The sequence below is a fragment of the Macrobrachium nipponense genome, chromosome 11 (assembly GCF_015104395.2).
Source record: "Macrobrachium nipponense isolate FS-2020 chromosome 11, ASM1510439v2, whole genome shotgun sequence".
Classification (NCBI taxonomy): domain Eukaryota; kingdom Metazoa; phylum Arthropoda; class Malacostraca; order Decapoda; family Palaemonidae; genus Macrobrachium; species Macrobrachium nipponense.
The window spans coordinates 88,732,554-88,747,553 of NC_061087.1; the positions used below are offsets into that span (position 1 = coordinate 88,732,554).

General features: G+C 40.0%; 1 protein-coding gene across 8 annotated transcripts in view; it reads right to left on the bottom strand.

The window, feature by feature from the left end:
• Nucleotides 1-15,000, bottom strand: part of LOC135207178 (fat-like cadherin-related tumor suppressor homolog) — a 304,650-nt gene that overhangs the window by 99,302 nt on the left and 190,348 nt on the right. For all 8 annotated transcript variants that reach the window (XR_010312927.1, XM_064238764.1, XM_064238782.1 and 5 more), the window contains exon 5: nucleotides 6,701-6,902. Coding sequence is in view for 7 of the 8 variants with exons in the window: in XM_064238764.1 (XP_064094834.1) it covers nucleotides 6,701-6,902 (202 nt within the window). In the remaining variant the exon portion in view is untranslated. The remainder of the gene's footprint in view (nucleotides 1-6,700; nucleotides 6,903-15,000) is intronic.

Below are 15,000 nucleotides of genomic sequence, written 5' to 3' on the forward strand. Positions count from 1 at the left end.
TGCTCAGAGGATGGGTTCGGAAAGGGGCAGTTGTGTGTTGTGTAAGGGAAGCGGCGCGGGGGGGGGGGGGGGGGGGGGGGGGGGGGGGGGGGGGGGGGGGGGGGGGGGGGGGGGGGGGGGGGGGGGGGGGGGGGGGGGGGGGGTTACACGTCTAGGGCATCCCACACTCCCCTACTTAAGTCATTTTCTTCATTACTGACTTTCCGAGAGAGCCAATTGAACTGATTGCGTATTCACCACCCGCTACATTTTTTTAACCTTTTTGTCCATTGCCTTCATTTGCCCAGACTTTTTTTTTTCCTCACTTGTCCTTCTACCGTCTGCTTCGCCTATCTAAGGCGCTAGAAATCGCCACTATTCCCCCCCCCCCCCCCCCACCCCCCCCCCCCCCCCCCCCCACACACACACACACACACACACACACAAGGTCCCCTTCTTCCCCCTACCACCCTTCTAACATCTTTTACTTAAGCTACCACTCCATCTTCTCATTTAGATTCTTCTAGAGAAGTTGTTTCCATTTTTAGTCATCTTAACTTTACCCAAATTTGAAATTTTGAATCTTAGCAGGCAGTTTTATGTATTTTTTTTTTTTTTGGGGGGGGGGAGGGGGCGAGGGGAGATGCATTAGACTCATCCCTGCTTACGTACACAAATAATTAATGCCTGGTAAATCTGTTGACATCACCAACAGATAACATCCTTCGTCTGCACATTTCAAATTAGCGTGCCATTTATTATAACAGAATGACTGGGTGGTACAATGGGACCAACGCGCCCAAACGTAAGGGAAAGAAAACCTCTAATGGGATTTACCGGTAATCAGCCGAACCATGACTTGGTAACTTTTTACAGAAGTAAAGAATCCGTACAAACTGGTACAATGGCCTCAGGGTAAGAGGAATATTTCTCACCTGCTGTGACTAAGTTTTCCTTCTTCCTCTCCCTCGTATTTAAACTAGTGTCCCCTGCCTTTTCCAGCCAGGCCGGGCAACTGGTTTCGTTCTATTTCACGAAATGAATGGAATGGCATTATCTTTGGCCTAAAGCTTCTTCGGCACCCTGAGAGACTAGCCAATTAGTATAGCTTTAATAATCAAATAAGAATAGCGATTATCACAATTAGTTTTTAATTAATGTTGTTTTTATTTGGCAGTAGGCCATCTCCTCTCTCTATTCTCTCTCTATCTATCTATATTATTATATGTAGTATTAAGTACATATATCTTTAATTATATTACATATATACAGAATTATATATCATAGCATATACCCTACATATCATATAATACATACATACATACTATAATAGATAAGATTATATATATATATAAGTATATACTCATGTTATGGGTTTTTTATACTGTGTATCTACTGCTGAAATTAGAGTAAGTTTACCATAAATCCCAATCAGTTTCCTCAACTTTTTAAATATATTTAAAGCTTACACAATCCAAGATTTATTAATCTATCAGTCACAATTATCATTCCTACTTACTCCCAATGGTAAAATAAGATAGAAAAAATAAAGAAAACTCCTACGAGGATAAGGCAATGAATTATATCTACGCACCGTCAATAAGCATTGTCTCTCTGATTTACATAATCAAATATTCACAAAGGAGTTTACCTTCCCCAATACTGCTACAGTACCTCAGCGTACGAGCGCCGAGAGAGAGAGAGAGAGAGAGAGAGAGAGAGAGAGAGAGAGAGAGAGAGAGAGAGAGAAAACTTCTCCCATACGAACACAAGGCAATGAATTATCTACACAACAATAGTCTATTCCGGAGTCTAAGCCTCAGCATCAAGACAATGGCAGCGGCTCCTTGAACTCCTTGGCGGTTAGGCTTAGTTGAACGCGTTCGTCTACTCAACAATTATCTAGATAAATAGAGGATAATGAAGATAATTATTATTCATGCAAGGCGGGGGGTTTGGGGGGAGGGGGGGGCGGTTTTCTCCCAAAACATTCATGTGGAGGTATACAGATAACTTTGATACAATCTACTCACCGTGAGAAATAAAAATAACTGTTATTCATAATATTAATGACAGTAAACAATAAGTCTTCATATTTTCATTATTGAAAATGAGGGTCTATGTGACTCATAACATTCGCCATTGCAAATAAAGATATATATTGACATAAGCAACGCAACATAATTTACAATGAAGTGAATTCATTTGCGGAGTCTCTATTTATTAAGTTTGATCATTTTTATGTGAGGAATTCTAGCAATTTAAATTCTAAATTACATATAAAATAAGGCGTCATTCGACCTCCAGCTTACTCAGGACACGTGCAAGATTTTCCCCTCAAGCATAAGTTGTAAACATTACATTCTTAACTTAATGTTAAGTGGTCTTCGTAATTAATACTCATAATTAGTATACTACTCATACAAACAACAAGAGTCAAATAAAAAGGACACAAATTAAACACGTTCATTGTCTAAGTTATAAGTGGACACAAACTAATTGAACGGAAATATAGCTTCTAAATTCAGTACATCAAATAAATTAAATCGTGCTAAAATCTACGGCCAAATAGACCGTTGTTTCACCAACGAAAATAAATTTTTTTTTTTTTGCATAATCTATTAGAAATAATTTTCCTGAACTGTTTAACACGCACATTATCTAATTCTTACAGTTTCATTCTAATGAATAATCAATCATAAATACCCCATCCTAAAATTCGAAAAACCTTTTTTAGACTTTTTTTTTTTTTTAGCCTTTCCTACCCCTGTCCCCTCGCCATCACCCCCAAAAAACAACAAAGTAGTTTGTAGGCTTACTCCCAAAGTAAGCGAAAATACAGTCACAGGCCCAAGTACAGCACATAACTTTACGTTAAAGGCATCATTTTGATATTAGAAAAATGAAAACGAGTATTCCTAACAATTTTAAGTTGCAGTGTCGAATAACAGATAAAATAAATGACGTAGCTAGAGGTCAAGTTACGGTACTTTTAAAACACAAGCTTAGTTAGAGTTTATCTAAAAATAAAGACCGAGAATTTCTTTTTGAAACCGAATACAATGCAATTTAGCTCTGTACCGTTGTCAAGTTTTCGAGACGAGTCGAAAAACTTATCCTCCATCACATCTCAGTTTACATATATCAACAATGACATACAATGATGGGATTCAGATATAAAGACCAGGGGAGCTATTAGAAAATGTTCTGAAACACAAAATACATTTCCAAGTCGTACGAAATTAAAGCAGCACTAATATCGAGAGAAATATTATACTACGAACATCTAAAAGAAAAAAAAAAAAAAAAAAAAAAAAAAAAAAAAAAAAAACCAATAGCTGTCTCCGTCTACGTAAGCACACTTATCATCCTGACAACATCCAAAAAGGAATTAGGTCACATCTGAAATACGAAATGGTTATGTACAAACACGATTTCCAATAGCGAAGGGATCTTATTACATTGATCTATCCTCCTAAGAAAACAAGGCTGAGAAAGATGGATACATGGATGGATAGATAGATAGAACAGAGGAATAGGGAATCATGGATAGGAGATATAACAAAAAGGGAACTGGCGTCGCAACAACAATGGTCATTTATACAGAAAATAAAAATCCTTCGCAATATTATGTACTTGAGTGAAACGATTCTTGGTAAGGATGATTTCTGAATGAACGTTCATAAAATCCACACACCCACACATGAGAGAGAGAGAGAGAGCGGGAGAGAGAGAGAGAGAGAGAGATAAGCACTGGTTACTGCTGCCAGTTGAAGATGCCTCCTCGAGATACCTAAGATATGAAAAGAAACCAGAGGAAGTGACTCCAGGGTAATAAATGGGATCCAATAATCCATGAAGGAGAGAGAGAGAGAGAGAGAGAGAGAGAGAGAGAGAGAGAGAGAGAGAGCAGGAAGGGAGGAGGAGGGAGATGAGTAAGGAAGGGGGGATGGAGGGAGGCTTGGAGGAGAAGGAACAGTGAGGAACAAGCGAGGATGGGGAGAGGGATAGCAGGGAGGGAGAGCAGGAAGGGAGGAAACTAAGGAAGGACGGGAGGAATGGGGGAGGGTAGGAGGAGAAGGAACAGTGAGGAACAAACAGAGAGAGAGAGAGAGAGAGAGAGAGAGAGAGAGAGAGAGTGCAATGGAGCCCTGTTGCATGGGTATTACTTCTCCACGGCCTGATGACGTAGAGTCGGTAATTCCGTGCATTACGGTTATCTCTTCAAGTTGGTCGACCACGGACGGCTTCCAAATCGACAAAACTACTGTGAAAGACGATGACAACGACGAGAGAGAGAGAGAGAGAGAGAGAGAGTGAGTGGAGGGGTCCGGAGGTGTTGCTGTAAAATAATATTAACCTGACATGGTAATATTATGTTGTAAAACATGGTAAGGGAGTGTTGAAAAAAATAATATAATCTGACATGGTAAGGGGACTTTGCTGTAAAATATAATCTGATTAGGTAAAGGGGGTGTTGCTGTAAAATATGGCATGGTAAGGGGGCGTTGCAATCAAATATAATCTAACATGGTAACGGGTAGTTGCTGTAAAATATACTCTGATATGGTAAGCGAGTGTTTTTGTAAAATATAATCTGACCTGGAAAGAAGATGTTGCTCTAAAATATAATCTGTATGGCAGGGGAGTATTGCTATAAAATATAATCTGACAGTTCATGCAACCGAAAATTTAAATACATCTCTGACAATTTGCGCTCATAAATACCAAATAAAAAATATAACGACTCAGCGAATTTACCGAGGAACAAAACAACATAAAAACGAGGAAAAGGAGCGAACGTAAAAAACTTAATATAAAACGAGCAAGAGAGAAGAGCCTGCTTGCATAGCATTGACTCACACTTTCAACCGAGAGCAAAAGACAATGTGCAAAAGGAGAGTGAAAAGAAAAAAATAAAGTGCGATATATAAAGGACATGAAAGAGAGGGCACAAAGAGAATAGGACTCTACCCAATCAAACGCATAAAGAGCTATGACAAGAACGACTGCAAGGAGACAATGGAGAGTCTCTCTCTCTCTCTCTCTCTCTCTCTCTCTCTCTCTCTCTCTCTCAAAGGCACAAGGGCAGGATTCAGAAAATTCACTCCAGGAAAACTCATGGTTTAAAGTCACCACTCCCCAGTAACAGTGATTACTATCACCATAGTACTGTTCTCTGATAGTCCAGATATTCTTACTGACGATAGTAATGACACTAAAAACTGAAAAAAAAAAATTAGCCCAAATTTCGTCACTTAGAGGCCTGCTTTCTATCAACAGCCTAAATAATATAATAGATTTCTATTAATCTAATAAAAACGTCACATATGAGATAATAATTACATGTCCAGGAAAGATACGAATAACGCTTGACCAAAAATACCTAAAATGAAAATACTTAATGGTAAAAACCTTGGAAAAATCTAATTAACTGTCGCTTTACAGTGGCATCAATCCATGACGACCACGAAATTCACGAAAATGAGAGAGGCAACGGAAGTAAACGATGCCCAAAGGGATAACCAAAGCGAATGATAACCTAACAATCAATTATATGCGCAAAAAAAAAAAAAAAAAAAATCTTAAGTAATACTTTTCTGGGAACCTGGCAACGTCCCGCGCTCTGACTCGTGTCACTGAGAATCACAGCTGTTTAGACATTCGATTTCCAACTATTAATCGAGACTCATTTGCAAGTCCAGACATCTAATTATTCTTCATTAACATTCATTGTTCATTACCGTTAATTCTTCATTAACCTCTGTTGAGAGGTTAGTGACAGGAGTGCATTATCCCGAAGGTAAAAGATTTTCCTCGTGCTAATTGGCATTATCATTTTTTTTTTCAGGCAAAGGTCGAGTTACACACACGACACGTTTCAAAACATGAGTCATGCTCTCTCTCTCTCTCTCTCTCTCTCTCTCTCTCTCTCTCAACAAATACAACTTTCCATATACAGCTCAGAGATATTAGTATGCTCTTCACTTACTACTTCATACTCTCTCTCTCTCTCTCTCTCTCAACAAATACGACTTTCCATCTATTTGTTATTGCTCATATTAGAACGCTCTTCACTTACACACTACTCTCTCTCTCTCTCTCTCTCTCTCTCTCTCTCTCTAAAAAAAAAAAAAAAAAACTTTCTATCCATTTATTATTGCTCATAAATATTAGAATGCTCTTTAATTACATATTACTTCACTCTTTCTATTGGAGCTTATTAACTGCACTTTTATGGCTAATTTCTCACCAATTCTCTTTGTTACTTTCTACTTCCTCCAATAAATGCTGCTCATCGTCGATCATTTATCATATATTTTATACTCATTTCCATTTATTGTTCTTTGTGTCCTCATAATTCAACTAAACTCATTTACAATTATCGCTCTACGTAGGTCCTAGATAAATAATTCTCGCCAATAATTCATCATAATCTGATACATATCTCCAACGATTAGTTTTGTTCTCTTCAACGTCAATTTAAACTTCTTTTCAATTATCGCTCTTTCCTACCAATCGATTTTATACTAAATTTCATTTCCCCCAAATTTCAGTTCACTTTCAATTATCGTTGTTTCCCTCTCGATCAATGCTATTTAGCAACTGTCCATTTATTTTGATTTCATACTCATTTTCCATTTGCACCTCTCTCTCTCTCTCTCTCTCTCTCTCTCTCTCTCTCTCTCTCCTATTTGAAAGTCGAGGACTCGGCACTGACCAGTGTTGGCGTCGATGGTGAAGTGGGACTGCGGGTTACCGGCCGTGATGCCGAAGGTAAGGTTAGCTCCCGGATCGGCGTCCGATGCAGCCACAGTCACCACAACGGTGTCCGGTGGAGAATTCTCGGCCACTCCCGGCCAGTACACCGGCCACGTGCTCAGGGGCCGGTGGTCGTTTACGTCTTCCACCGATACGTAAACCTGCAGGAAGAGAAATAAAAAGAGTTGTTAATGGTTCACCTTTTTCAGAAGTGCCTGTGAATGCAAGAAGACTTGGAGAAATATATGTATTACGTGAATGTTACTTAAAATTAGGAAAAATATTTTTAAATAGGGACGTTTACATTTGTATTAATCTACGGCAAATCTTCAATACCAGGAGAAAAATAAGACATTAAAGACATATATATATATATATATATATATATATATATATATATATATATATATATTATATATATATATATATATACGGCAAGTTCTTATCCTAACAACAACAAGTGGACATAAACATTACAATGAAAGGAAAAAAAAAATAAAAATATACTTTACAGTGCGAAACTGACTGCATAGCACTTTTAGGAATTTTTATGATGTTATGTTTAAAAAACACCTTGTACACCAGACAAGGATAGAAAATGGAATTACCATGTTAAGAAATACCTAAGAGTAACGGAACACTCAGAAAAAGTACATACGAAAATAATGTTACGTACGATTATGCAATCTTAAACTAAATTATTAAGTATATATAAGGAAAAAATTATTACTTACCATAACGAATTATTCTGAAAACCCTCATATGCACTTCACCAAAATGTTACTATATATGAATATCATCAATGAGTATTTCCGTGAATGCTTATAGTACAATTCCAAAGAAAATTTCCTGTATTCGCAATTGAGCGACGCCTGATCTGTATATGCATTTCGGAGTTGAAAGTTAAGTATATCATAGTTTAACCAGACCGCTGAGCTCAATAACAGCTCTCCTAGGGCTGGCCCGAAGGATTAGACATCTTTACGACGCTAGGAACCCACTGGTTATTTAGCAACGGGACCTACAGCTTACTGTTGGGATCCGAACCACATCGAGAAATGAATTTCTATAACCAGAAATAAATTCCTCTGATTCCTTGTTGGCAGAGCGGGGAATCGAACCCGGACCCTGAGATCAGTAGCCGAGCACGTTACCGACTCGTTCAAAGAGGAACTTTGCATCTCGGAGACATTTATAATAATAATAATAATAATAATAATAGGCTTTATTTCGGCTCGGGGCCATATACATTGATTATACAAAATACAGACAGTAGCAAACACAATCTAGATACATGTGACATGATAAAATAGAAAAAGAAAATGAATAATCGGCACTTATCCACAAGGTAGCTGAGGTAGCATAAAAGCTAGTAATCATCATACTGGTAATAACAGTAATAATATTGGTGAGAAAAAAAAAAAAAAATGCATTGAGAGTAATAACAGATGGTGCATATATTATATAACTCAAATTTCAACTAGAGACCTTAGGTGGTTACAGTAGTCAGGTCCAGAGGGCTTAATACATAAATTAAATGTAAATAAAACTTTAACTTGATAGTAATCACAGTAATAATGAAAAATTAAAATATCAGCAATAAATGTAATAATGACAAAAACTGCAGATGACATCTTGCCAATACAGAGATTAAGTCCTTTAGGGGACAAAGGCCTCATTTTCCCATCTTTCCCACAATTTTGATTTTCTTCTTGCTTCACTCCTTACGATGCTTTGTATGAGCGAGTTGCTGCTGTTTCTCACTCGGGTTACCAGACTGGACATTGTTCGCCTAACAATGATTTTTAAATTGTCCAGGTGGTTTTCTATGAACATCTGTGTGGCGGAGTGGTAGCGGGGAGTGTTTGTGAGGCGCCTCAGAATGTCATTGTGCACAACAGTGATGCGTCGCATCGTCTCTCGGGTATAGTTCGTCCAGAGGGAACACCCATAGATACTGTAGCAGTACGAGCGGAAGAGCAGCAGTTTCACGTCTCGGTGACAGAAGGCAAACCTCCTTGCAATCATGTTGCCCGCTGCACATAGTTTACGGACGCCTCTGTTTCAATGTCTGCCGTATCTTTTAGGTCGTCGGTGATAATGTGACCCAAGTACGGAAATTCGTGCACAAATTCCAGCCGATGGTTTCCGAGAAAAATTTGAGGTTCTGCAATATGCTTAAGCGATCTCGGGAGCAGCGACATGCACTGGTCTTGGTTTCGTTGTAGATTATATCAAATTCCTCTGCATATTGGCGGCAAGTGTCGATGAGTCGTTGGAGACCTTGCACTGATGGGGAAATCAGAACCATATCGTCGGCGTAACAGAGGTTGTTTATAGTTGTTGTTTCATTGACAGTGCATCCGATTGGGAGCGAGTTCAGTTTGACGTTCAAGGCATCTGTGTACGTATTAAACAGGTATGGAGAGAGAATGCCCCCTTGTCGAAGCCCGTTAGGGAGCCGAAGGTGTAAGATAATACGTTTCCCCATTTGACACAGAATTGCTGTGTGGAGAACCAGCAATGTAAAATGCCAATTAGATATAGGGGTGTGTCCCTTTTATGCAGCTTCAGGAAGAGCTTCAGGTAGTTTACTCTGTCAAATGCTTTTCTCACAAAACAAAGGAAAACAGGAGAGGCTGATGATAGGTAGTAGTTCAGCAATTCTTTCAGTATGTAGATGCAGGTGTCGGTTGAGTGGTTTGCTTTAAACCCGAACTGGTTGTCAGTGGTGTGTAGAAAGGGGAGAAGTCTCACTAGAAGAACAGACTCAAGTATCTTCGATGCGATCGTTGTGATTGCAATCGGCCGGTAGTTGCCAGGGTCAGCTGCATCCTTTAGCTTGTTTTTGATTAATGGTATCAAGTGAACTAAGAGTAGGGAGTCTGGAAGAAACTGGGTATTATGCACGCATTGAATAGGGCAGCTAGCAAAATGTTAAATTATCGGATGGCAGAGTTTGAAGGCCTCTGCAGGAAGACCATCACAGCCGGGCGATTTATTATTAGGTAGGCTGTTTATGGCATCGCTGATGTTACCTGGCGTAAAACGGTCTGCAAAATGAAATTGAATGTTGTCAGTAAGGAGGTTATCTACATCCCTTCGGGAATCTTGATCATTTATGCAATTTCAGGATATTGTTGAAGTGATCGCCCCACATACTTGCAATAGCTTCGTCTCCGACTGCTTCCCCTACTCTCTGTGATAGCTTTTTAGTTTTGGGATTTAAAGACTGGATATCTTTCCAAAGACGAGGATAATCACCAGATTCTAAGTTTCTAGACATTGCATCGGCTCTTAGTTGTTTTTTCATATAACCTGCAGTGCTTAAGAGCAAGTTTGAACTGCGCTCTCGCCTGTCCTCATTAGCAATGCAGTGTGCCCTTCCCTGGGGCTACCATTTTGCCTCCACAGAAAAAACATTTCTCGTGAGTATGTATACAGATCTTTAACCAAGTCATTCCATCCAGGAATATTACGAGAATTACCTTGACGAAATCTGTAGGCAGTCCTGCCCGAAGCAAGCAAAGCGGAGATTATGTTCGAATAGAATTCATTCAGATCCCTCTTGTGGTGGTCATTTCTACAATTTGTGTTAGTACAAAGTAAGGCGTCTGCCGGTTGAACTATTGACCGCAACCTGGTTTCCGTGGTCGCTCTAAAGTATCTGGTTTTCTCTTGGTTTTAAAATCCCAGTTTATCGCTGGTGGGCGATCAGTTAGGGGGTTCACGGTAGGGAGGGGGGATGGGGTACTGAATGACACCTGTAATGGATGTGATCGTAGCCCGTTGCAAGGTCATAGCGAATATTGCAGGTCATAATAGAATCATGAAGTTGTGGGGATGTGATGCAGTGGTCCAACCAGGAAGTTGTAATAGCGTCCGCTCTATTATGTACATATGAATAAGAGGAGGGAGGGAGGAGCATAACATCGCTAATTTGGAGAGCATGATTTTGACAGAAGCGAGTAAGTTCATTATAAAATTGTTTTTGTGGGGTGTGAATTAAGGTAACCCCTATATACAAATATGATCAGCTGGAGAGTCATGAATAATACTGTGTAACCCCCCTAGGATCATGCAGTAATGATCAAAATTATTGTTATTTTCCCATGGCATATAAACATTGATAATTAGGATTTTAGAGTTCCCTATTGTCACTTGAATCCCCAGCAATCTGTCAATCCTGTAGGTCATCACCTTTATCGTATTGTCTAACGATTTGTGCCTACAGGAAAGGAAAGAAACTTCCTTTCGGTCGCACCGGCTAGGATTTGGTCTGTAACTTGCATCGATGAAGTCGAGAAGGTTCTGAAGTCTTCATGAATTGAATCGCATATGGCAAGGTCATGTGGCCAGAGGAGCGTTTCTTGCAATGCAATGATGCCTTTGAAATTTTTACAGAACATGTTTAGGAGAGGAATGTTCCGCTTGAGGCCAAAGATATTCCAAGAGATTATGTTTAATGTATCCATGGCTACTCACGAAGATGGGAGATGAATGCGCTGATCATTTGGGTGGATGGGGGGTTAGCCAGGGGGAGTGGGCAGTCACTCGCCGTGGGCGGTTGGCTGGCACTTGCGTGGAAATGACCCTGGTTGGAGTGTCAGTAAGTTCCCCTGGGGGTGGTTGATCCCGGATTAGTCTGTATCTTGAAAACTAATATATTAGGACCGAAATTCTCGCCTTTAAGAACGTCGAGGTGTTGAAATAGGCAGGTAATCCTGTAAGCCACTTTATGTTTAAATCCTGCATGGGAGTTCGTGGGAGATGAGTGGGTCAGAGCCAGTGAGAAACTTGACTCTCTCCACTATGGCATCTAGCGTCACCGATGAGCGCAGATTGTGAAATTATTATGTGACATCTCTTCTATGTGTCGGGCGAGGTGAAACACGAATGTTGGGCTCCGGTCCGGCGGCCAAACGGGAGTTCTTCTCTTCTTTCTGCTTGTTTGTATCTGCCAGCCGCCAGACCCCTCATGATCAGTTTCATCTGCAACTACGATGGGGGGTTGGGGGGAGAGATAGGGTGGGGAGGATTACGAGGGCTAGTAATCATCACCGGAGATATATCTTCCACCGGAGGTACTGGGGAGGGAGAAGCGGTTGGGGGATCAACAGTCCCTCGGAAACGGGGCACTTCCGTGTGCTGGGAGGCGAGGAAAAACTGGATGCTGCATTCGTAGTAGTCTGGTGGCTATCAGTGCGATTGTCTATCGATCCCTGCACTCCTTTGATCGCATCCCAGATCCGTGTGAGATTATTTGTTTCCACAGTTTTAAGGCTGTCCTGGGGATTCCTGTAGTCCTTTGATCACGTCCCAGATTCTTGATAATTTATCATTTGTCTCCTCAATTTTTTCTGAGTTTTTTCCAATTATATCTGAGAGAGATTTTGCTGTTTTGAAGGCATTTTCTGCCGTGTGGTACACCGCAGGTAGGCTTAGGTCAGCAGGGCCCTTTGGTGGCAGGTTGTAAGGGTCATCGGCGTAGATTTCCACCGAGCAGGTCCTTAGCCACTTAGTGATATACGATATTTTTTTGTGGCTTTAAAGCGAACATATATCACCATAACTCAGAATCAAAGAGACGCTCGCGTCTCACCCTCGTCAAAACTGATTGATTGATTTGGTGGTATAACGGCGTCGCATACCGATGGAGAAAATAAATCATTTGCTGACGTAACTTATGAAACAGTAAGACCTGACGAAATTCTTACCTACTGCATTTCCTACCTTAGTACATGAATGAAGAACTGGTTTGCCGAAAGTATGTGGAAATGACTTTAATTAATATCCGTTTATTCCATGAATGTCCTTATCAGTTATCCTTTTATGAAATAAAATGCGCCATCACACAACACGCTGGGTAACAAATGAAGTCAGTCAGTCATGACTCCTATCCGAATGGCTTCAGACGTTGCACTAGTGATTTGCAGTGTACGGTATAACCCCCAATCCCCCCTAAGCACAATAACAAAAAAACAATTAAAATGGAAACCAATCTCAATTTTATTCAACATCCTTCTTTCAAACTTTCTTCCTTTGTCGCGAAGATTGATAAAAAAGAATTAAAGTCAATATTTGCTTGGAGGATTTCTAAGGGTGGAATATCGAAAATAGAAAGTTTTCGTTCCTTCGTATCTTATACTCACACTTTTATTTGTTATTTTTTCTTCGAGTGACTCTTGCCATTTCTACACAATACCCTATTTAATCAGGCATTACCTGCGAAACCATCTTGCTCATGTATTACCCCGACGCCAAAGAGCCGCTCGCTCTTCCCAGAAGGGAATTTCTAATAATGGCAGACACGCCAAAGGCGTAATCTCGGGCTTGGGCGAAGGTTCGAGAGGGGTGGGGGGAGGGGGGGCGAGAATGAAGGAGACTATAATACCTCGAAAATACTTTCCACGACAACGTCTCGATTTTGGTCTCGATACGACTCCCTCCGACTACGAAAAGTGGATTGGCATCGCAGTCTTCGGTTTTAAGGGTTAATGGCGCGGCTTTTGCGCCTTCCCTAAAGTGTACAGTAAGAGGCTTAGGGCCCTGTGTTGGAAGAAGAATGATAAACCGCTTATGCATCAGCCCCCCCAACCCCCCAACCCTTCCCAACCCCCGTCCCCAAAACATATTCGTCTCTCTAGCTAAAATTGAAAATTTTGCTTTTTTTTTTTTTTTTTTTTTTTTAAATCGGAGTAAGAATTCAGGAGGGTTTCCTCATTACACTTCCCCAATTCAGCGACCATTTGGTTCCTCCGGGGTCTCTGTCCTCATCAATAAAAAGTACATTATAATATGAATAAATGAGACAATATAACATTCGGTTACGGAATACTCGGCAGATAACAGACCGGAGTAACAACAGCCGCCTCAATCTGAATAACATTCAGCATTCGTTTGTTGAATATTCTGAGAAGTATAAACTCTCTTTTCTCTCAAAAACTCACAAGAACCGAGAGCTTGTCAGAGAGAACAGGTGTTAACATTGGCTTAAGGGTGTACCACAGGAACACGCCTGCTAAGACTATGAGGCGGAGGAGCACTTGTTGAGAGCTAGCATGGAAAAAAAAAGAAAAAAAAAGAAGGGTAGACATGACACGGCCACAAGAAAATCTGAAAATTCTGTTATAGTTACCTCTTCCTTAAAAAACTTAAAAAAAAAAAAAAAAAAAAAAAAAAAAAAAAAAAAAAAAAAAAAAAAAAAAACAAAAAAAAAAAAAAAAAAAAAAAAAAAACTAAATACATATGATGCCCAGATTGTCATAAGGTCGAAACACATCGCACGAAATCGTCAAAAAAAAAAAAAAAAAAAAAAAAACCACCTAAATACATATAATGCCCAGATTTTTATAAGGTCGAAACACATCGCACAAAATCGCCAAACAAGTAATGGGGTATTGCTATCACTGTTTTCGTCTATATGGTGAGGACATTTTTATCTAACGAAATGAAAACCCATTCATTTGCTGTGCAAGTTGCTACAGAACCCAGCACAGAACTTGTACTTTATGTTTTCTACCCACAGAGAAACAATAAAATGCAACGAAGACACTGGCAGACTTCTTATATTAACTCCTTAACTCAAAAGGGACCAAGATTGTCTTTTATATTCTCTGCCCTCAAGAGAAACAAATAAAATGCAACGAAGACACTTGCAGACTTTTATATTATATAGCATCCTCTCTCCTCAACTCGAAAGGGACCAAGATTGGATAAACACTCTCAAATGACACTGGGGATAGCAAAAACCATGACCTTGAATTATTAGAAGGTTAGACTACTTTTGCAATACAGTTTTTGGGTTAAGCAGGTGTTCAGCCAGGATGGAGCTATTGTTCCTTGAGGCAGCCCCTAAGGAAGAAAAAGCACCTAACATTCAACAAGTGAATTAACAGAAAACGTCCTATCGCAAGTGGATTTGAATGAATTTTTATAGTAATCAGAATGATTATTACAAAAACTTCTTTCCCACCGTTATCCCTATACTAAGGGGTCGGTTGCCTGATGCGCCTTTCCTTACAGCATCAGGCATGGTTATTATTTGGTAAAGGGGTTTTTACGACCGCATGCCCTTGCTGTCATCAACAATTGTTATTGGCGGTGGGCCTCGCCTTTGACTAAAAAGTCCACCTGCAAGGCAGCAGTTCCTACAGTTATTGGCGGTGGGGCTAGCCTTTTACTAAAAAGTAAGACTGCAAAGCAGCAGCTATACTTTTAGTCACCTTTTACGACACACAGGACCTAAGGTGGTATTAT